Source organism: Choloepus didactylus, chromosome 2 (assembly GCF_015220235.1).
Source record: "Choloepus didactylus isolate mChoDid1 chromosome 2, mChoDid1.pri, whole genome shotgun sequence".
Taxonomy (NCBI): domain Eukaryota; kingdom Metazoa; phylum Chordata; class Mammalia; order Pilosa; family Megalonychidae; genus Choloepus; species Choloepus didactylus.
Window position 1 is genome coordinate 15,657,284 of NC_051308.1, and position 23,331 is coordinate 15,680,614.

The following is a 23,331-nucleotide window of genomic DNA, read 5'->3' on the forward strand; positions in this document are numbered from 1 at the left end:
CCTTTGTTTGTTTGTTTGTTTTTTTCCTTCCCCCATTTTTCTACTCATCCATCCATAAACTAGACAAAGGGGAGTGTGGTCCACATGGCTTTCCCAATCCCATTGTCACCCCTCATAAGCTACTCAAATGTATGCTTCGTAACAATTTTTTTTGAAAACCTGGAGGTTTATGAACAAATAAACCATCCTTAAATGTAAGTGCTGCTAGGACAATTGTCTTGGTTTGCCAGGGCTGCTGTAACAAAGTACTATAGACTGGTTGGCTTAAACAATAGGAATTTATTGTCTCACAGTTTTGGAGACTAAAAGTGCAAAAGCAAGGTGTTGGCAGGATCATGCTTTCTCTGAAGTCTGTCACCTTCTGGTGGTTGCTGAATCTCTGCCTCTGTCACATGGTGATCTTTCTCTCCTGTCTCCTACTGCTGCTGTCAACAAATTCCCTTTGCTCATAAGGACTCCTGTCATATTGGATTAAAGCCCACCCTGATTCAGTCTGGGCTCACCTGAACTAATAACATCTTCAGAGGTCCTGTTTACAAATGGGTTCATATCCATAGGACTGGTAGTTAGGACTTGAACATGTTAGGACTTGAACAAGTAGGGTCAATCCATAACAGCAAGTAAACAGAACAAGAATATGGAACATCATGGTATGTTTCTACTAATAGTAATTAACAATGAAATGCCTCAACAGAATTTTTTAAACAGTGGTGGTGGAGGGGTGTGTGTGGATTTTCTGTATTTAAAGCTCCATTGTCTGGAAACTTAAAAGTAGTGCATGAAAGAGACATTTGGCCAAATCTGGGCTAGTACTATTAAAACAATAACTGCAGTTTTAACAATTTATTGGAGTAAGAAAGTCTAATTATTTGAGTTAGATGTGCACCATCAATCAAAAAAATTTATGAAGTGCTTAATATATAGACTTACTAGATGCACTAAGAGGTATGAAGCTATAAAAAAAGTAAAAATTGGCTTTTATGGAAGTTAAGAGCTAGGAATTTGGAGAGCTTGTATGGAAGTTGGAAAACTGGGATACATTAGCTAAATGAAACCAAACAAAACTAGAAAGCTGTAGCTTTCTGAGGTGAGAAAATAGGAATGGAAACCATCAGTTACATTTTCTTAGATTAAGTGGATTTGGGGGTTGTACAGTGGTGAGGGCAACGACTGGGAGGTAAGAAAGCACAAGACTTGTCTGGAACAGTGGGGGGACTCTTTGTGAAGTAACTTATTTACAAGTTTCTATTTCTTATTACTAAATATAAATGCTGGGCAATTTTCACCAAGATTGGAAAGAATACTTGGGATGGTTTGACTTAAATATAGGCTTTGTGGCATACAGAAAATTCACTTAGGGTTCTGGGACAGGAGTTGCCTATAAGAGAGAGGCAATTATCCTCCCACTTCCCCCACCAGTTCGTTCTGGTCTAGCTTTGATTATCACCTCTCTGTTGAAACTACTTTTGTCAAGGTTGCCAGTAACCTCTGTGTTCTTAAATAATGCTGTCCCTTCCCTATCCTTATCTTGGGCAGTGTTTGGCACAGTTAACCATCTCTCCTTTTAAAACACTTTCTTTTGGCTTCCATGACACCTTGCTTTCTTCTTACCTTACTTGCTGCTCCTTTGCTAGCTCCTCCTCAATTCAGTCTCTAAAACTTGGAACATCTAGAGTTTTGTCTTGGGCCCTCTTTTATTTTTCATTTGTGCTATTCCTAGTTGATTTCATCTTTCCCAATAAGTACCTTCTATAAGGCGTTGAGTACCAGATATGCCTATAGCCCTATCCCCTTCCCAAGCTGTTAGACCCATCAAAGCTCTGCTTGGCTAATAGTCATCTCAAACTTAACATGTCCAAAACAGAGCTTTGGCTTTCTGTTGCTATCCCTAACTTGTTTGGTCTGTAGCTTTTTCTGTCTTAGTAAATGGCACCAATGATCTACATGATTGCCCCATGCAAACCCCAGAAAGTCATCCTTGATCTCTTTTTTGCTTCAACCCCCCCCCCCCCCATATTCTGTCTTTGGTAAGTCCTGACTGCTCTGTCTCCAAAATATATCCCAAATTTGTCCTCTCCATCTTTAACACGACCACCTATCCCAAGTCATCATCTCTTACCGGAATTACCATAGTACCCCATTCTGCCAGTTTTGCCACTCTGACAATCCGTTATCTACCCAACAGTCAGATAGATAGCTTCTTGTTAGAGTGTGAATGAAAAATCAGGACTCCTTGCAAAGGCTTTACATAATCTGGTAACTGGTACTTCTCTGACTTGACTAATCTGATTGCTCACCGATCTTCTGTTTTTTAAACAGTAAGCGTGCTTGCTTCTGAGAATGACTTGCATTCTCCTCTGTATGGACTGCTCTGTTTTCCCTGAACTTTGTGTTGCAAACTCTTTTTATCATTGAGCTCCCAGCTCAAATAACATTCTTCAGGTGAAGTTTTGCTTCAAGCTGCAACATGGATGAAACTTGAAGTCTTCATGTTGAGTGAAATAAGCCAGTCACAAAAGGACAAATTTTGTATGATTTCACTGAATGTGAAATACATAGAATAAGCAAATTCAAGAAAGTAGCTCACAGGTTAGCAGGAACTGTGGGGGTAGGGAGAGGATGGGGAGTTATTGTTTAATGGGTACCGAGTTTCTGTTTGGGGTGATGAAAAAGTTTTGGTAATGGATGGTGGTGATGGTAGCACAATATCATGACTGTAATCAGTAACACTGAATGTACACATGGAAGTGTTTAAAATGGGACCTTTTGCATTTTTATATGTTCCCACAATAAAAACTAAAAGAAAAAAATCATCTCCTCATAGAGGCCTTACCCAACCATTCAATCTAGAGTAGTTTTCAATTTTATTTTCTTTATATTCTTTTCCCAGTGGTGTGCTACAGCAGGCTTGTTCTGGCTCACAAGAGCTGTTGATTAAATTTTCATGAAGTTTGCAGGCCCATTGTTAAAACGGCCATTATTCATTGTGGGATTGAAAATGCCTTCTTGAGCAAAAGTGGGGAAAGAAATGGAACAAAATAAAGTTTCAGTGGCTAAGGGACTTCAAATAGAGTTGAGCGATCATTCTGGAGGTTATTCTTATGCTTTTATAGAGATTCCATTTTTGTTTCAAGTGTATTAGAATAGATAGAAGGAAATACCTGAAACTGTTGAACTGTAATTCAGTAGCCTTGATTCTTGATGATGATAGTATAACTATATAGCTTTTATGGAGTGACCATTTGATTGTGAAAACCTTGTGGCTGACACTCCCTTAATACAGCGTATGGGCAGATCAGTAATAAAATAAAGTCCAATAAATAAATAAATAAATAAGGAAGGTGGTTAATGGCTGTGGGTTGCTTTGGATGTTCTTTTTTTTTTTTTTTTCTCTTTTTGTTTTTTGGAGTAATGAAAATGTTCTAAAATTGATTGTGGTGGTGAATGCACAGCCATATGGTGATAATGTGAGCCATAGATTGTATTCCTTGGATGGATTATATGGTGTGTGACTGTATCTCAATAAAACTGCATTAAAAAAAAGAATGAATTAAAAAAAAACCACAGCTGTGTTAGTTAGGGTTCTGTAGGGAAACAGAATCAACAAGAGATATCTGTAAATATAAGATTTTATAAAAGTGTCTCAGTGCAACCGTAGGGATGCTGAAGTCCAGATTCTGCAGGGCAGGATGCACAAGTCCAAATTCCATAGGGCAGGCAGCTAATTAGCAACTCTGATGAAGGTGTTCGATGAACTCCTCAGGAAATGCTTCCCTGGCTAGCTGAAGAAGTGAAGGTCCTCTTTCTCTCTCCCTTAGAAGTCTTCAACTGATTGGATTAAATCCAGCTGATTGAATGCTCATTGCAGAAGACATACCCTTTGTTGATGTAATCAGTCACAGGTGCAGTCAGTTGACTGATGATTTAATTAACCAGCCACAAATGTCCTTGCAGTAGCAGTTAGACCAGTGCTTGCTTTACCAGACACCTGGACACCATCACCTGGCCAGGTTGGCACATGAACTTAACCGTCACAACAGCCAATATTAAAAGTTAAAGTAGATAAACTTAATATAAAATAAATTCTATTAAAAACAAAGGTAACAAATACTCAAAAACTCAGCCCTTCCTAATTATTTTAGTACATTTTGCTATTGTCCATGCTCTTGAAGTTCTTACATCTATTGTACTGTGTGGTGGAAATTCTGTGTAACTGTGCTACTACTCATCTCTTCCCAACCCTGGGTTCAATAAGGTCATGTTGGTAGCTGGAAATCTGCTACAGATGGTGGGAGTGTATACCAAAGAAATTGGCAAAAGGTACAAATCAGAGCTTTCCTAAGCCAGTCTTTAAATATCTTCCAGTATACTACTGGTGGTATCACTAAGTGAACTTATCTTATTTGATGTCGTCTATCTTTTCTTAAGGGAATATAAGCTTCATCAGTGCAGATTCCTTGTCTGCCTTGTTAATACTGTATTCTCAGCCTATAGGATAGTTCCTGGTATGTTATGGGCTCTCAGTAAATATCTGTTGAATGAATGGATCCTCCAGAGCCGTTGAAAGGAAAGTACTATTTTGCTGACAATAGAAGAGGCCTACTCTACAAATTAAGATAGGGAAAACATTAGTTGGGGAGAGATACTTCCCTGAATCTTCTTACTTGGGCTTCTTTTTGTATTGTGCTCCTGGGTGAGTAGTCATGTAAAAATGTTTATTTAATGATGATTAAAAATACTTTTCAGGTATGGAATAGGGAAGGCCTATTAAGGAGCAGTAACAATCAACCCTGGCTGCATGTAGGAGTTCCTTGGAGTACTTTTAAAAATAGTTCTGATGCCCGCACACCACTCACAGACCAAATTGATCAGAAATTTTAGAGATAGGCCTGGGAATCAGTGTTTTTTAAGTGCCCCAGGTGATTTTAATATGAGGCCTGGGTTAAAAACCAGATTAGACATGTTGATGGGGCCAGATTGAGGAAGGCTTTGAATGATAAACTTGGAAGTTTGAGCTTTATCCTTTGAACATTGAGGAGCCATCATCAACAGGGTTCAAGAAGTAGTTTCACTCAGTAATTCATTTTTTCATTCTACAAATAATTATTGAATTCTTGTATAAGACATATTATGTACCCTCAAGATGTTCACAATCTAGTAGGAGACACCAAATATAAGTTTAATGAAATGTTTTAGATAATGTCATGAAAATGTATTGAAGGTTCAGTAAAGACCCAAAGAAAAGGATGATCAGTTCAGTCTCGGTTAAGAGGAGAATCAAGAAATGGACGGAGGAGGTGAACCCAAACTGTGATTGATGCCTAAGTATTTTCCAGGTGTTCACGTGGGGAAGGGAGCATTTGTAAATGCCCCATCTCAATGACTGATACTACCATGCACCTTGTTATTCATAAAAGAGACTCTGTCATCATCATCACTGTATTCTCAACACATACTCCAGTGTCAAGCATACAGTAGGTGCTCAAAATTTTGGTAATGAATGATATTCCATAGAGGTAGCAACATGAACAAAGGGGTGGGGAGCCATGTAATGGTGTGACTTGTTTGAGGAATTGCAGGTCTTTTGCATAGCTCGACTGCTTTGAAGTGTGGTAGATGGTGGTGGGATCATGAAGAGCCTTGAGTCTCATGCTGAGAGGTACGGACTTGATCCTGTAGGTAACCAAGAATCGCAGAAGGATTTTAGATGGTCATTTCAGCAAGCTTTATTAAAATATACATGCCTGCAACTTCCCCCAGCAGGTTCTTATTTGTTCTCAGCACTGCTAGACACACAGTCAATTTCCCTCTCTCTCCACACACAAATATATATGTATCGTCAAGTGATTTTGATCCTTTTCTCTCCCACTCCTAGGACCATTAAATGGGAAGTTTCTATGAAACCTTTTAGCTCTAAAATTATATAATAGTTTGTCTCATTCTAGCAAGTCTGAGCCTATATAACTGTATAACTTTATTAATGAGAAATGTGAAATTTGAGCAGTTTCCTCGGCCCCAGCAAGAGCATGTTGATACGTTGCAACCACCGCAATTTTATACCAGAATTCTAGCAGTTAAAAGTTTTTTCCTTCATGTATTCTCAATTCTTTATATATACAGGCATAAATTTTCACATTTGCATATTTCACATTTCACATGCTGCCCTTTTATATTTAAACTCAGAAATGCTTATTTCATTTTATATTCTCAGCATGTCTAATCTTGATTTTACTTTAACGTTCTGCACTTTTTTCTATTCCTTCAACATTTGGTCATTCACTTATTGACCGATAATTGAGTACCTACCATATACCAAACGTGGCTTGATGTTGGGTATACAAAGAGGAAAAGAACTGACCTATTCTCAAGATAATTGCATTTTAGTAGGGGAGACAAACATGCAAACAATTGGTGTTGTGGGACACATACCATTATAGATGTATGTGGTTGGGAAAGAAGTCCTCTTGAGGAAGGCATTCATAATTCTGTCTGGGGAACTTGGGGAGAACTTTTACGGAATAGTGATACCTGAGTAAGGATGACAGAGGAGCAGAAGGACGTTCCAGGCAGAGAGCTGAGCATGTGCAAAGGCACAGAGGGATGAAGTGTGATGGGGAAATGCAGATCACTCAGTGTCAGTGGACTGTGGAATTTGAGGAGGGGCAGGGTGGTCAGCATGGTGGAAGTTGAGTCTGGAGAGTCTTACATGATACCAAAGTGGCTTAAGTTTTATTCTGAAGGAAATGGAGAATTATTTAAGTATTTTAAGCAGGGAATAATTTGGTCAGGATTGTGATTTGAAAAGATCACTATGGAAGATTGATTCAAAGGGGACAGACAGTAGGCCAGGAGACCATTTAAGAGGTTATTGCAGTAAAGAGCACAGGGAATTTATGAAGACCTGTCCTAAAGCAGCAGCCTGTCCTCATGTATGAGGTATAGATATGATACGTTCTTTAAAAGATCAAGTTAACAGGATTCGATGGATTGGATGTAAAGGGTGAGGGAGGAGGAGTCTAGAATGATGTGAAGGAATTTAGATAGCATGGTGGTTGATAATTGAGATTTCAGGAAAATAATCAGGTTTGTAGAATTGTGCTAAGGAGAAATGAGTTCAGTTTTGGAAAGGCCTAGAGTGAAGTCTTTGCCGGACACCGAGATAAAGATATTTGCTAGTCAACTAAATGTGTTCATTGGGAGCTAAGATGGGCTAAGAGATCAGGCAAAAGAGATTTGAAAGTATTTGTAATTAGTATTTCAAACCAGTGGACTAGCTGAGAGTACCCAGCATAGTGAGTGGAGTGAAGAAAAGAGGGTTGATTATCACATATTAAGGGAATTGGGAGGAAGGAAGATATATTTGTAGGATTTTTTTGGAGGGGGGGGCTGAGGAGAGGGGCACTTCTCCCAGTTTGAAAGTCACTGGATTAGAGATACAAGGACGATGTTCTGCTGTGACAAGAAAGCGTGTGGGTTGTAAACCAGAGTAGGAAAATTTCATGATGGTTGGGAGCAGGGGGAGGAGAGTGTATTTGAAAATGATGTCACACTATAGAGAGGTCTAAGAGGATGAAGACTAGAAAGAGGCTAGGATTTAATGATTAGATTCAAAAGAAATAATGCGAATTAGATACAAAGGTTTTGTTTAAGAATGGTTGTTGCATTTTTTTTTATAATAGCAAAGAATGATAATCCCAGCACTAAAACTAATGTGTGAAAGAAACTTAAATGGCATATAGGAGTGTTTATAACATTAAGAGAAAAAAATCAGTTGGAAATCAAAATGTGTGGCAAGGGGAGGGAATATGTCTACATGCATAGAAAAAAGCATTCACGAAAATGTTCTCTGGATCATGGGATTACAGGTGATTTTAATTTTCTTCTTTGTGCTTTATTGTATTTTTCAAACCATATAATGAATATGTATGTTTCACTTTGGTAATTAGAAAAAAATTTTTAATAAGTTAGAGAACATAAAGTTGACTGTTTTAAAACAATACGTAATGTGGGGAAATACTAATAATGTAATTGGAAAGACAAAGTAAACTATATTTAGTATGGTCTATATTTTGAATTAAAAATATTCATAGGTATTTCTGTACCTATGAATAAAAAAGCAAAGAAACCTGCTAAATATAAGAGTAGTTATTCCTGGGATATAAAATTGTTGGCTATTTATATTTACTCATTATGTTTCTATGTTTCTAAGTTTCCCATAATTAAACATGGTGAGTAGTAGAGGATATTCATGAGGAACAAGTTCTCTGAAGTTGAATGCTCAAGTTTGAATCATGTCTTTGCCCTTTACTAGCTGTAGGACCTTGGGTGAATTATTTAACTTCCCTGCGCCTTGGTTTCCCTATTAGAAAGTTAGAATAATGATAATAACTACTTTATAGGTTTGTGACAAAGATTGTTCCTTAATATATGTAAAGCTCCTAAAATAGTGCTGACACTTTGTAAGCAACTATATATGTTAGCTAGAATATTAATATAACTATTAGTTTTTTATAATCATAAAACAATCTCTTTTTTTTAAGTTAACAATTCAGAGCTAGCTGGTAAACATCAGTTTTGAGGGTTGGTTGAATGGAAGCTGAATTGCAGTGGTTTGAACAGATGATGAGAAAGTGATTATAGCAAATCTAGACTACTCGATAATAGCTTATATCTGAGCAATTTTTTCTTGAGTGAATTTTTCTTTTGCATCCACATAGATTTATTTTGTTTGGCTTGATTTTTGGGTTTCTAATGTGTGGTTTGACTTAGTTGTTAAAGCTGAATAAAAGAGGCAGACAAAACAAGTTTGTCAGTGTGATGAAACCCTGCAAATCTGATACTGTTCTGGAATGGTACAACACTTAATGTCTTATCTTTGCTTTCTTTATTAACTTTCTCAAAGGTGTACTGACTTTGCAAAGAGCAATCAGCAATGTGATAATGAAATATTATGATTAATTCAATATCAATTTTATTTTCCTAATTACATTTCTTTTTCTTAGTATGTGGATGTCTAACATCATAACACTCCGTTCTTATTCATATATCACAGAATATAATTTTTGGCAAAGATGAAACCTTACCAAGGCAGTCCCTAATCTGTCTTCATTTATTTTGCAATATATACTCATTACTCTCTTTCATTTGTCTCATCCAACAGAAGGAGCTCAAAAAATGGGACGATTTTGAGGATATGTTAGAGGAGAGGAGGCATGTCAGTGACTTGAAATTTGCAATGAAATGCTACACACCTCTTGTATATAAGGGTATTACTCCTTGCAAGCCAAGAGATATTAAGTGTAGTGTTCTCAATTCTGAAGAGGTTCATTATATCATTAAACAGGTAAGTAAGTGATTTCCTGTTCAACCATAGCCAGATTCGTTCATTGTCTTCTTGATTTTAAGAATTTGTTTAGTGTCTTTCATGTGTCTTTTTACATTAAGCTATATTTGCAATCATCAAATATTTATTGTGCCCATAATGTGTATTAGCCTCTTTATTAGGCACTGAGGATGTAATTGGGAGCAAGTTCAACAAAGTTCCTGACCTCTTAAGTTGATAGTCTGGTAGGGAGTTATGACAGTTGTACAACCAATTATAATACAAGACAAGACATTGTTAACAGTCCAACATCTGCTAAATTAGGGACACTGATTAGTTACAGAGGCAACTAATTTGGGGTAGGGAGTCCAGGAAGTGTTTTGTTTTTTTTTTTAATGAGGCCCGAAAGATGACTTTTTAAAAGGAGTCCTGAAAGATAATTAGAGGTTTTCAAGATGAAGTTGGTGAAGAAGAGTGTTTCTCAGAGAGGAAATAACCTATTCCTGTGGTTTTCAGACTTTGCTGCACATTAGAATCACTTGGGGTGCTTTTAAAAATCCCTTGCCTAGGTCTTACTCCTATACCAATTAAATCAGAATGTCAGTGAGTAGGAGCCAGGCATCAATATTTTTCAAAAAAGCCCAGGTGATTCCAGAGCAGAGCAAAGTTTGGGAACCGCTGGCTTATTTTAAGTTCTGGAGCTGAGGAGAACATGCACATTCATGGAACTGGAAGTAGTTCAAAATGACCAGATGAAAGAGAACAAAGAACCGGAAATGATTAGAAATGAGACTAGAAAAGTAAGCAGGAGCCAAGTCATGAAGGGCTTTGTAAACTGCATGAAGAAATTGGATTTTATGCTAAATACAGGGTAAAGCCATTGAAAGTTTTCAAGTTGGAGTGTGATATGATCACTTTATCTTTTAGGAAGCCCATTCTACCAAAAATGGAGACAGGAAGTCTGTTTCTGATGCTTTTGGAATAATCACTTAGTAGCATCATAGTTGCCTGAATTGGGAAGTTGGCTGTAGAACAGGGAAATGGATAAATTTAAGAGATTTGAGGGGTGGAGTCAACCTCATTTAGTGACCAGTTGGGTATAGGAAGCAAAGGAAAGGAAAGAATCAAGGATGATGGAACCATTCCCTTAGATACAGAACTTAGAAAAGGAAGCTAACTTTGAGAAGGAAGTAAAGTTCTCTTCTGGACAGGTGAATTTCAAGTGCCCACAAGACTTGAAATGGAAGGGATTCAGTAGGCAATTAGAATTTCCTGATGCCAGGCCTTCCATGTCATATTGTCGGATTCCCTTTAGTCTATAAACTGGTCCAAGGCTTTTCCATCTTGGGAAAGCATCTTTGCTTTAACTTGATATTCTCCCTCTTTTCCTTGTCTCCTTCAGACTTTTCAATTTTCTCTGCCCACTCTTTTACTTCGCTACTTCCTGTTCATCCAGCTTTCAGTCCATTTATATTCAGTCTGAGTTCTGTTCTGACCATATTACTAAACTTTTTCTTGCTAAGATCCTGTTTCAGTTAAAATGTGAGTAAAATAAAGGAATACAGGTAAAAAGAAACAGTTTATCCCAGTCCCACCCTCTTGGGCCAGTTGAAATGAGGTAGCAAATCAGTGACTTCAAATGATGAATGAAAGTAGGCACTGAGGGTATAACCATGAGCAAGGTGGCGGTTGTACAGCATTGTGAATATAATAAATGCCATTGAATTGTTCAATTAAAAATGGTTAATTTTAGATAATGTAATTTCACCTCAATTTTTTTAAAAAAGAAGATACTTTTCCACTGAGTGTAATTGAGGAAATTGGGGCTCCTATGTCCCATCCTCTAATTTTTTGTCCCATTTTCTTTTGGGAATAATTTATCACTTCAAACTTCACAGTTTTTCAAAGTGCTTGTTCAGGAGAAAGCTAAAAGGATAAAGTTACTATGTGACAGTCCTATCACGTAGTAAACATTTTCTTTTCTTTACAAAAAGATGTAGTAGGCCATGTAAATAAGGAAAGTTTCATTGTGAGATCACTGATTTCACTAATTATCCTTTGATAGTTTGGGGATTTTTGTACTAGTGACCTGTATATCTGAATTGGTTATTTCAAAATAATCTTAATATTTTTACCTTGTATATTACCTTGTAATAGCATTGAGCAAACAGATGATATGCTGCAACAGTCTACTAAGAGAGACTAATGAAATGTATATTCTAGAATACTTGATCATGGGCAACAACTAATAATTTATTTTAGAGAGTTTGGATGTTAGCTTATTAACAAATCAAGTGGAAAGGTGAGATGTTTTCTTTGTCTAAAATGGTGTCTTAGAAAACCAATTCTTTTTGAATTTCTAGTCTTTGAACTTGTCTACATAGGACTATTTATTTACTTTTACTACATTGGAAAATAAATTATGTCATTTTAAATTAAGAAAACACTCCATCTTTGGTCCATTTCGAACTAGTCGTACTGGTTTGAGTTAAAAAGTTTTGACTTATTTTTTTCTGAAATTGACTCCTGCTTTTCCTTTCCTTTTAGCTTTCCAAGGAATCCCTTCAATCTGTTGATGTTTTCCGAGAACAAGCTTGTGAAATCTTGGATGAAATGAGACACAAACTGCATCTGGGAGCAATCCGTTTTTTGGCCTTCACCCTGAGCAAAGTATTTAAACAAATTTTCTCAAAGGTGTGTGTGAATGAAGAAGGTCTTCAGAAAGTGAGTATCAATTGCTAACAAACTGTTTCTTCTTCAACCCCTCACAGTTTATTCAACTCAAGGAAATCTCACTTTGGTACTAGATAGCTAGGGCATCGTCATAAGGCAGCCAGTCTGGGCAGAAGAGGATGTGTCTCTCTGGAGGATTTTTTCTTTTAACTTCACACTTACAAATGTCAGACTAAATTAATGAAGTAAGACTTACAGACTAATTTAATGTCAGATGTACACAAAAGTTAGAAAGATAATGCGAAGAATCCCTGAATTGTGCTTCATCCTAGATTGCCCTACACTTGCATTATCCTTTTCTCAATACTCTTTTGTGTATTTTCTATAAACAAGGATATTCTCTTATGGTACAATTATAAAAATGAGGAAATTAACATTTATAGAATGCTAGTAAAAAAGACCTTATTCATATTTTACCAGTTGTCCTAGTTATATCCTATATTGCAAAAGAAAATCCCAGTAGATCATATGTTGCATTCAGCTTTCATACCTCTTTAGACCCCTTTAATCCAGAGCAATTCCTTAAACTTTCTTTGTATTTAATGTAATTATTTTTGAAAAGAACAGGCCAGTTATTTTATAACGTCCTTTGATTTGGGTTTGATTGAGGATTTCTCAAAATTAGATTTAGTTTATGGACTTTAGGCAGGAATGCCTCAGAAGTAATGTGTTCTCAGAGCATCATGTCAGGAGCACATAATTGTTTGTTCCATTCCTGATGTTGGTAACCTTCATCACTCAGTTCAGGTGGTGTCGGCCAGGTTTCTCCACTGTAAGTTACTGTTTTTCCATTTGTAATTAGTAAGTACCTTGTGAAGAGAGACCTCGTAAGTATCCTCTTTCTCATCGTACTTTCCTCCAATAGTTTTAATATCCACTGATGAGTTTTGCCTAAATCAGTTATTACTCTAATGGTTGCCAAATGGTGATTTTTCTACTTCTCTGACTCCTATTATTTATTAGTTTGCTTTTCCTACAAAGGTCCTTTTTTTTAAATACCTTTGTATATTTTAATTCTTTTTTTCCTCTTATTAGAAAGTTCTTACCTTCATTTGCCTTCCTCCTCTTGCCTTTTAACATTGTCTTATTCTGTCATTTACTTTCATTTCAAGGTATTTCATTTTCTTCCTTTTACTATTTCTAGATTGCTGACTTACTCTAGATCTCTGTCAAAGAATGTTAAGTACAGTGCTTGGGGCTAGGGAATGTTGGCTAGCCAGGTCTTCACTGGTTGTAAATTACCTTGCCTAGGTTGGCTATATTTTGATCTCAGAAAAATAGATAACGTATTGATAACAGTGAATATTTTAGAGGTTGGCAGCGGGGTCTGAAGAATATATCTGGAAACTTGCAAATGCATGCCTTCCAACTACATGGCCCCCATTCTCCCTTGCAATGAGTCCAACATATAAATAGAAAAATACCATTCCTCTCGCGTTGTTCTAATAATTTATACATCATTAACAAAAAAAAAATTCCCCAAGAGAAGATTTGTTTTCTCCCACTACAAACAGCCAGTCCAGTGCAATGATTAATAGTTGACTTTTTAATCAGATTGACTTGAGTTCCATTCCCAGCTCCACCTTATTCGGTGCATGACCATTTTTATAAACCAGAAAGCCAAGGCTTAGACTTATTTATAAATGTGTGATATTGAATAATGCATGTAAAATGCTTACTATGGAACCCAACTAATATTGTTAGTGATCATCATCATTATTATTATGATCCACAGACGTTTACATTTTTAATATTCTTACATCATGAGAAATTATTTAACTAGAACTCTGAAATATATTTTACTTTGTCAGACTAAATTAAGTTTTGTATTTGTGGCAGGGGAGATGGAAAAAGATTCACAAACACACCCTCTTCCATTGTGTGATTTAAGGTCATATTTTAATACTGCAACAACTGAAATTATTCAAAACTTTAAAATTTGTTTTAAAGCTACAACGAGCCATCCAGGAGCATCCAGTTGTTCTGCTGCCTAGTCATCGAAGTTACATTGACTTTCTGATATTGTCTTTTCTTTTATTCAACTATGATTTACCTGTGCCAGTCATAGCAGCAGGAATGGGTAAGTATTTTTGCCTACTTTTTTTTAATTATAAAAATTAAAATGTTTACTATAGCGGTTTTAACAAGACTGAGGTATTTAAAGAAAATGATAAAAATAGCCTCTCCCAGAGCCTCCAGGCAACCTCTTTGTTTCTCAGATGTGGCCTTTCTCTCTTTAAGCCCAATTCAGCAAATAAATTCATTAATCTCCCCCCAACGAGGGACATGACTCCCAGGAGAATGAATCTCCCTGATGATGTGGGACATGATTCCCAGGAATGAGCCTGGCTCTGGCAGTGAGGGATTGAAAATGCCTACTTGACCAAAAAGGGGGAAAAAAAAGATAAGCTGAGGTCACAGTGGCTGAGAGATCCCAAATAGAGTCAAGACGCTATCCTAGAGGTTTCTCTTATGCAGGCTCTAGCTAGACATCCCAATTGGCCACAGCATGCCATGCCCTTACGAAAAGCAGTCTCCAAATATTTGGGTACCTACATGATATTCTATAAAAGATGAACTTACTAAGTTTTATCTTTCAGAAACTTAAATCCACTAGAATGTTCCTATACTAGACAAGTCCTAAAACCCAGAGGCAATAGCCTCTTTAAGATCAGCTATTAGATGCTGCCCCCTTCCCCACCCCCTTTTAACATGAACAAGTTAGGGTGCCACTGCCTAGACACCCCTGAAGATGGAGAAAGAGATTAAGTGAGAGGAAGGAGTAGCAACAAACAAAATAAGATTGAACAAAGGTCTATGAATATTGAAACTTTATATAATTATATATATATATGTATTTGGATGCTGGGGTATTGGAATGGCTGGAAGGAGGTAAATGACAGGGTGGAACTGTAGCCTATAGTATCCCTTTGGATTTGCTCTATAGTTGCTCGTTGAATTGTGCCTTGAAGGTCTTTACCTTTCTGTATATACCTTGTATTGCAAAATAAGGAAAGAACTGAAATTGTGGAACTGTAACCCATAACAATTTCTAAAATTATCTATGAGACTGCTTGTTGAGCTGTACATTAAGAGATGACACCTTTCTGTATGTATGTTATATTTTACAATAATGGAAGTGGCTGAAGTTGTGAATCTGTGACCCATGACATTTCTTTGAGATTTGCTCTCTAACTACTTGTGAAATCATACATTGCAAGTTATCACTGTTTTATATATATATATATATGTTAAAGTTCACAATAAAAAAAGTAGCCTCTCCCTTCTTCCCTGCAATCCCAGTGTTTAATAGTTTGGATTATGTCATACCATACCATGTTTCACTATGCTTAAACAGACATACACAAGCATATATGCACTTAGGGTTTTGGTTTTGGTTTGCAAAATTTAGACCATACTACCTATGTGTATTACCTGCCTTTTGCTCTTTTTACTTAATAGTACATCAATGGCTGTCTCTCTAGGTCAATAAATCTAATATTATTTTTTTCATCATGAAGTTCCTTTTATTTAAACAATGACCAAATATTAATAATAATACAGGATTAAGAGTGGTTAATTAACATCTGAGAAATTATAAGGAAAACACCATTATTAGCATTAAATACAGCATTCAACAGAGCAAACTTAATGGTTGTGCTAGTTTCAATGTATTATGTCCCCCAGAAAAAGCCATATTCTTTGATGTAATCTTGTGGGGCAAACATATTAGTGGGGATTAAGTTGGAATGTTTGGATTAGGCTGTTTGCATGGAAATGCACCCCACCCAACTGTAGGTGATAACTGATGAGATCTTTCCATGGAGGCGTGGCCCCACCCATTCAGGGTGGGCCTTGATCAGTGGAGCCATATAAATGAGCTGACGGGCACAGGGAACTCAGTGCAGCTGAGAGTAACATTTTGAAGAGGAGCTACAGCCAAGAGGGATGCTTTTGAAGAAAGCACAGGAGCTGCAGATGAGAGACAGTTTGAAGATGGCTATTGAAAGCAGACTTGCTCTGGAGAAGTTGAGAGAGGACAAATATCCCAAGTGCAACTAAGAGTGACATTTTTGAGGAACTGCAGCCTAGAGAGGAACATCCTGGGAGAAAGCTATTTTGAAACCAGAACTTTGGAGCAGATGCCAGCCACGTGCCTTCCCAGCTAACAGGTTTTCTGGACACCATTGGCCATCCTCCAGTGAAGGTACCCGATTGCTGATGTGTTACCTTGGACACTTTGTGGCCTTAAGACTGTAACTGTGTAACCAAATAACCCCCCTTTTTTAAAAGCCAGTCCATCTCTGGTGGTTTGCATTCCAGCAGCATTAGCAAACTAGAACAATGGGTAATAACATAGATACCTAAGCTTCTAAATAGACCAATCAGCCCAACTCCATTTAAAGAAGAAAAAAGGGAGGGGTGAGGGACAAGGGACAGAATATTGAAGTCTTTTGTTCTAGCTCCCCTAAAGTTGACTGTAGAAGTAAAAAGTTTCTACGTTAAAAAAGTTTATGTAAAGTACATGAATTGCATGTATCTTTGTTAAAAAGGTTTATATAAATTACATGCATTTTCATAAAAGGATGAAATGTTCTGCATAGGACAAAAGATACGCCTAAGCAACATATCATATTTGCACAAGGCCACTGAATGTCAGAGATATTAGTAACAGATGAAAAGGGCTTAAAGTCCATGGCAGACTGAATAAAGATTTCAGTTTGGTATTCTCTAAGTCCCAGATTGTAAACTATTCTTAGTATACAAAAGCTCTAATGGCATACAGAGTTTTGTGTAGGAACTCTTGTTCTTCTAGTTGGCACATCTACTTTTTAAAGTGTGAAATTAATACAGACTTTTGTGAGAGGTTATGCAAAGCTATTGTATTTACAAAAATGGCACAAAAGTGAATTCAGCAGTCAGTGCACATGCACACATCATTTGCATCATCAGCAAAAAGTATTCTCACACTATAGAACTGAATAAGAATACTAGCTTCAGTGGCAGCTGTTAAGCACTAGAGTCATATAAGTTACACCAGAATGGGCAGATATTGCCCAAGTAAAATGCTGTGGTTAAAGCTGACACAGGTTTAAGGCCATTCAAGTTCAAGCATAGAGCTCCATCTGTTTGTTTTTGTTTCAAATACATAACCATTCTCCCAACTTGTGGTCTTAAACTTCTGTTTTACAAAATCCAAAAGAAATGAATACAACATGGTTATATTAAGTAAGAGTAACATACAAACCTATAATTAAGATGAAGTAAGGAAAATCCAAAACATTAAAATTGTAAAACTTGTTACTTGTTGGAACCAGCACTACACTAGAGTTAGGTAATATATACAGTTATTTTCCAGTAGATTACTTTTTGTTGTTCTAACATGTCCTTTTCATCAGTGCACTGTTAAACTAATTAAACCTCTACACATCTATATTACCTTAAAATAGCAGCACACACTACCACTATCTGCAAAGTTCTCAGTCTCAAATGACTCAGTGAATGAAAGGAAACAAAAAGCTGAGAAGTAACATATTAAGGAGAAATACTGGGAGTCCGAAGATTCATGCAGTTCAGTGCCTTTTTGTTTTGTTTTGTTTTTTTATTGTTACCTTTAACATGTGACAACATTCAATGTACTATTTCACAAGTACATTGTGAAAGCATGTACATAGAGAGCAAATCTCAAAGAATGTCATGGGTCACAGTTCCACAACTTCAGCCATTTCCATTATTGTAAAATATACATACAGAAAGGTGTCATCTCTCAATGTACAGTTCAAGCAGTCATATAGGTAATTTCAGAAATTGTTATGGGTTACAGTTCTACAGTTTTATTTCTTTCCTTATTTTGCAATACAAGGTATATACAGAAAGGTGAAGACCTTCAAGGCAAAATTCAGTGAGCAGCTATGGATCAAAACCCAAAGGATGAATCCCATTAATGTACCATAGTTACTCCTGACCGTTCCCATACCATTAAGATCACCCTCCTTATCACATCTATATATATTAGATTATTGTTCCCCCTTCACTAGGTTCTGACTATCTTTAGGTCCCCTATATTCTACTTTTTAAGACCCTTATTTTACATTTTTCACAGAGTTCACATTAATGGTAACATACAATATCTCTCTTTTTGTGTCTGGCTTATTTCACTCAGCCTTATGTCTTCAAGGTTCATCCATGTTGTCACATGTTTCATTACCTCATTCCTTCTTATTGCTACATAGTATTCCATTGGGTGAATATACCACATTTTGTTTATCCAGTCATCTGTTGAAGAAACATTTGGATTGTTTCTATCTCTTGGCAATTGTGTGTATATCCTGGTGATTTGGGATGTAATGCTCTATATATGTCTGTTAAGTCTAACTCATTTATCACATTGTTTAGGTTCTCAATTTCCTTATTGGTCCTCTTGTTGATCTATCTATAGGAGAGAGTGATGTATTAAAGTCTCCCACAATTATTGTGGAAACATCTGTTGCTTCCTTCAGTTTTGCCAATGTTTGTCTCATGTTTGTGCTCTTTGGAGCACCTTGGTTGGGTGCATAAACATTTATGCTTGTTATTTCTTCTTGGTGAATTGTCCCTTTTATTAGTGTATAATGTCCTTCTTTGTCTTTTATAACATTCTTGCATTTAAAGTCCATTTTATCTGAAACTAATATTGCCACCCCTGCTTTCTTCTGGCTGTAACTTGTATGGAAGTCCTTTCACTGTCAGTTTTTTTGCATCTCTGGGTCTAAGATGAGTCTCTTGTAAGCGACATATTGATGGCTCATATTTTTTTAATCCATTCCGCCAATCTGTATTTTTTAATTAGGGAGTTTAATCCATTCACATTCAATGTTGTTATTGTGAAGGCAGTTCTTGAATCAGCCATCATATCCTTTGGTTTTATTTGTCAGATGTATTTTTTCTCCCTCTCTCTTTTTATTTCCTTTAAGGTACCCTTATTAAACTCTTCAGTTCTTTGCCCTTCTCTAGACCTCTCTCTCCTTTCTTTTTTTCTCAGCTGATAAAGCTCCCTTTAGTGTTTCTTGTAGAGCAGGTATCCTATCAGCACATTCTCTCAGCATTTGTTTGTCCATGAAAATTTTTAACTCTCCCTCAGTTTTGAAGGAGAGCTTTGCTGGGTAAAGAATTCTTGGCTGGCAATTTTTTTCTTTCAGAATTTTAAATATGTCATACTACTGCCTTCTCACCTCCATGATGCTCACTGAGTAGTCACTTCTTAGTCTTATGTTGTTTCCCTTGTATGTGGTATATTGCTTCTCTCTTGTTCCTTTCGGAACTTTCTCCTTCTCTTCAGCATTTGATAATCTGATCAGAATATGTCTCAGAGTGGTTTTATTTGGATTTATTCTATTTGGAGTTCATTGGACATCTTTTATTTACATATCTATGTCATTTGCATATCTATGTCAAATTCACCAACAGTTTCTTTGAATACTCTTCCTGGTCCTTTACCCTTCTCTTCCCTGTCTGGAACACCAATGATTCTTTTATTTGTGTATTTCATGTTTTCCATCATTTCCTTGAGAGCCATTTCAAATTTTTCAGTTTTTTTCACTGTGCATTCTTTTGTGCTTTCACTTTCTGACACACTATTTTTGAGTTTGCTTATTCATTCCTCTGCTTCTTCAAATCTGGTGTTATATGTCTCAAGAATCTTCTTAATTTGATCAACAGTATCTTTTATTTTCATAGGATCCACTGTTTTTTTATTTACCTTTGCAAATTCTTCTTTATGCTCTTTTACGGTCTTCTTGATGTCCCGTATCCTGAGCCATGAGATTGGTGTTTATGATTACTTCTTGGATTAATTGCTCCAAGTTCTTTGTCTCCTCTGGTTTTTTAATTTGGGTATTTGGGTTATCCATATCTTTTGGTTTCTTCATATGCTTTATAATTTTCTATTGTTTTTGACTTCTTGGCATTTGCTCATTTTGAATAGGGTTCTTTTAGGATATGTGGGCTTATTTAAACAATTTTCTCTAATTTGAAAGAGTTACAGCTTGGTGGAGTGCACTTTCCCTGATCTACCAGCAGATGGAGCTCCTGAGCCACCTCTTACCCTCAAGCCAGTTTTATGCACTGAGTGGGGGCCTAAACCATGTAGAGGTTCAATCAGTGCACCAGTTTTCCATGTGGGTGGGGGTCGTGCTCTGTGCAGTTTAACAGGGAGTCACTGTAAGGCATAGTAGTTGCAGCCATTCCTGGGCTACAGGTGGAGTACCCTGGGGCTGCAGAACGCATCTAAACCTTCAGCTCAGATTCCCCACAGTCCCTCTCTGCCCTTTGCCCACAAGTCCCTGGGGTTGGGGGAGAGATCCTGGCACTTTCTTGTGGCACCCCTGCCTCTAGGCTGTGCACACCATGGGCTTACACAGAGAAAGAGTAGAAGCCGTCACAAGCCAGCCCAATCCCGAATTCCCTCAAGGAAGCTCTCGGCCGCGCCTCTACAAAGGGTTATCTCCCAGCCAGCTGCCAAGACGGCTGCTCGGGGTGTGGAACGCTACCCCCTTCTGAGATTGTCCGCCTGCTGCAATGGCCAGTCCCTGGCACAGGGGCTCTTTGGCTGCGGGTCTGCAAAGGGTAATCACCCATGCTAGGTACTGAGGCAGGTACCTGGGGCATGGAAGGCACTCCCCACTGTGCTTGACTGCAGCTCCGGCTGTTGGTTCCCCAGTGGCTTTCCAGGTCGAACACTTACCCGTCTCCAACATGGTCTTTCAGTTTCTCCCCACCGCGCTGGCCTGCAGCTCCGGCTGCCTGTTCCCCAGCAGCTTTCTAGTTTGAACACTCATCCATCTCCAAACACAGTCTCAGTTTCTCTCCACCGTGCTCGACTGCGTCTCCAGCTGCCGATTCCCGGCGGCTTTCCAGACCGAATACTTGCCCATCTCTGAACATAATCTCTCGGTTTCTCCAAGTGCACAGTCACTATAGGTGTAGAAGTCCTTACCCAGTCGGTGGAACCCTGGGTATTCTGGAGCACTTTCTGTCCTTTATCTAGTGTCTTTCGTGGAGGAGAATTTTTCTGTCTCTTAATCCGCCATCTCAGATCCCCCCTCAGTTCAGTGCTTTTTAATCAGCCAGTCAGCTTGCTAGCAACAGGGATGGTTTCTGTTGAGGAAGGTCCTGTGGAATGGGGATGTGGTCACCAGTGACCTACGTCTTATCCAGGGCTGCAGCAGGAAGTTGCTTGTCCTTCATGTTCGCTTTAGCCATGTTGTAATCCCCAGAATCAAAGTATTTTTGCCCCTTCTATAATGGTTTTCTTAAGAAATCTGAACCTCCAGGCTTTTGTCCCAGATGAGGATACCTTGCTTTTAATTTTGCTTCTTCAGCTTTCTCTGAACTAGTCACTTTATCTTCCATTTCCTTCTGCTCCTCCGTGGAGACTGCCTCGGGGATTTCCGTGGACATAGTGCTCCCTCTAATGCCACTTTTCCCACATTATTTTTTAATAGCTGTATAATATTCAGCAGTGTGGATGTCTCATAATTTAGTAGTTTTGCCATTACGAACAATTCTGCAATATATATATATTTTTCATAGCACAAAGATTTTATTGAGTGCCATCTGTAATTGCTGAAAAACAAATATTTAAACCTCAGTCTCTGACATGAAAATAGTTGCATATTTCACATCTGGTTTGGCTAATCCATGATTCTGACATTTAATCCTTTTGTTGTTTTAAACTTTCATCATAATAACATATATACAACTCAAAATTTCCCAGTGTAACTTCTTTCAAGGGTAAGTTAAGTGATATTAATTACATTTACAATATTGTGCTACCATCACCAATATCCATTACCCCTACTTTTTCCTCACCTCAAACAGAAACGCTGGAGCCATCAAATAGTAACTCCCTTTTCTCCTAATCCTTCGGCCCTGATAACTTGTAATCTACTTTCCATCTCTATGGTTGGCTTCTTCTAGTTATTTCATATAAGCGTGATCATACAATATTTGTCTTTTTTGTGAGTGGCTTATTTTACGCAACCTGATGTCTTCAACGTTCATCCATGTTGTCGCATATATCAGAACTTCTTTCCTTTTTATACTGAATAATATTCCATTGTATCTGTATACCACATTGTTTCTGCATTAATCTGTTGATGGACACATGGGTTGCTTCTAACTTTCAGCTATTGTGAATAATGCTGCTATAAACTTTGATGTACAGATATCTTTTCAAGTCCTTGCTTTCACTTCTTTGGGCCATATACCAAGAAGTGGGATTTAAATATATAGTTTTATTAATAAATGCAGTGAACAGTAACGTAAAAATTGCCAGGGACTTAAAGACTTTAAAAGCATTTTCATCAGTAGGGACATGTGAGGAAGTTATTTGAAAATCAGGGATAATGAAGAGAATGGACTGTTTTAAAACCGATGGTAGAACTTTTCCTCTGATTCCAGCCTTTTTTATTTAATCTGTTCCACTAAAAGTAGGTTGATAGTTTTACCTGGTGGGTGAAAGGGGAGAGCTGGTTAGCTGGATGAACAGAGCATGAAGGACAGGTTGGCATGTCATCAAGTTCAGCAGCAGTGCCAGCTAAAGAGGTTGGCATCATGATGTTGCTGGTCTGGTTGTAAATGCAGTGGTGTAGTTGTGGCACAAAGTGACCTGCCAGTGAACGCCTGGCCCAGACAGTCCTTTCTCTTCCATAATTCTACTAGATGTCACTCCTTGTGGAATTTAATCACAAAAAGTATAATTATTAATATCTTAAGGGTATCTCACCTCCATGAAATGTCTCTTTAGAAATGTTTGAGTTTAGTTCTTTATAGAAAGACTGAAGATCTGTAAATATGAATTCCTCCTTCATTTTTCAGATTTCCTGGGAATGAAAATGGTTGGTGAGCTGCTACGCATGTCAGGTGCCTTTTTCATGCGACGCACCTTTGGTGGCAATAAACTCTACTGGGCTGTGTTCTCTGAATATGTAAAAACAATGTTACGGGTAAATGCATATAATTACCAAGTACTTTCAAGCCATATTTTATTTTCACTGAAGTTTGCTATGAGATTTCATTTAAATTCTTCTGAATGGGTTGCTTAGGTACTTTTTTTCCTCAAGGAACGTTCGTAACTTCAACAATATGTCAAATCTGTGTGACTCTCTTGTTTAAGTTCCACTGTAAGCAGTGTTTGTTCAGAGGGCTGGGGAGGGAGCTTGGGAAAAGGAATCAAAAGAAGCATTTGTCATTTTGAGAGTAGGCAATAGGTTTTGTGTTTTGTTTTGTTTGTGTTT

At 37.5% G+C, this 23,331-nt stretch overlaps 1 protein-coding gene and 1 pseudogene across 2 annotated transcripts in view; one reads left to right on the forward strand and one right to left on the reverse strand.

Annotated features, from left to right (window-relative positions):
• GNPAT (glyceronephosphate O-acyltransferase) overlaps positions 1 to 23,331 on the forward strand; it is a 41,162-nt gene that overhangs the window by 2,978 nt on the left and 14,853 nt on the right. For both annotated transcript variants that reach the window (XR_005214466.1, XM_037820896.1), the window contains exons 2-5: positions 9,161 to 9,343; positions 11,870 to 12,046; positions 14,006 to 14,135; positions 22,913 to 23,040. Coding sequence is in view for 1 of the 2 variants with exons in the window: in XM_037820896.1 (XP_037676824.1) it covers positions 9,161 to 9,343; positions 11,870 to 12,046; positions 14,006 to 14,135; positions 22,913 to 23,040 (618 nt within the window). In the remaining variant the exon portion in view is untranslated. The remainder of the gene's footprint in view (positions 1 to 9,160; positions 9,344 to 11,869; positions 12,047 to 14,005; positions 14,136 to 22,912; positions 23,041 to 23,331) is intronic.
• On the reverse strand, positions 21,152 to 21,493 carry LOC119526686 (annotated as a pseudogene).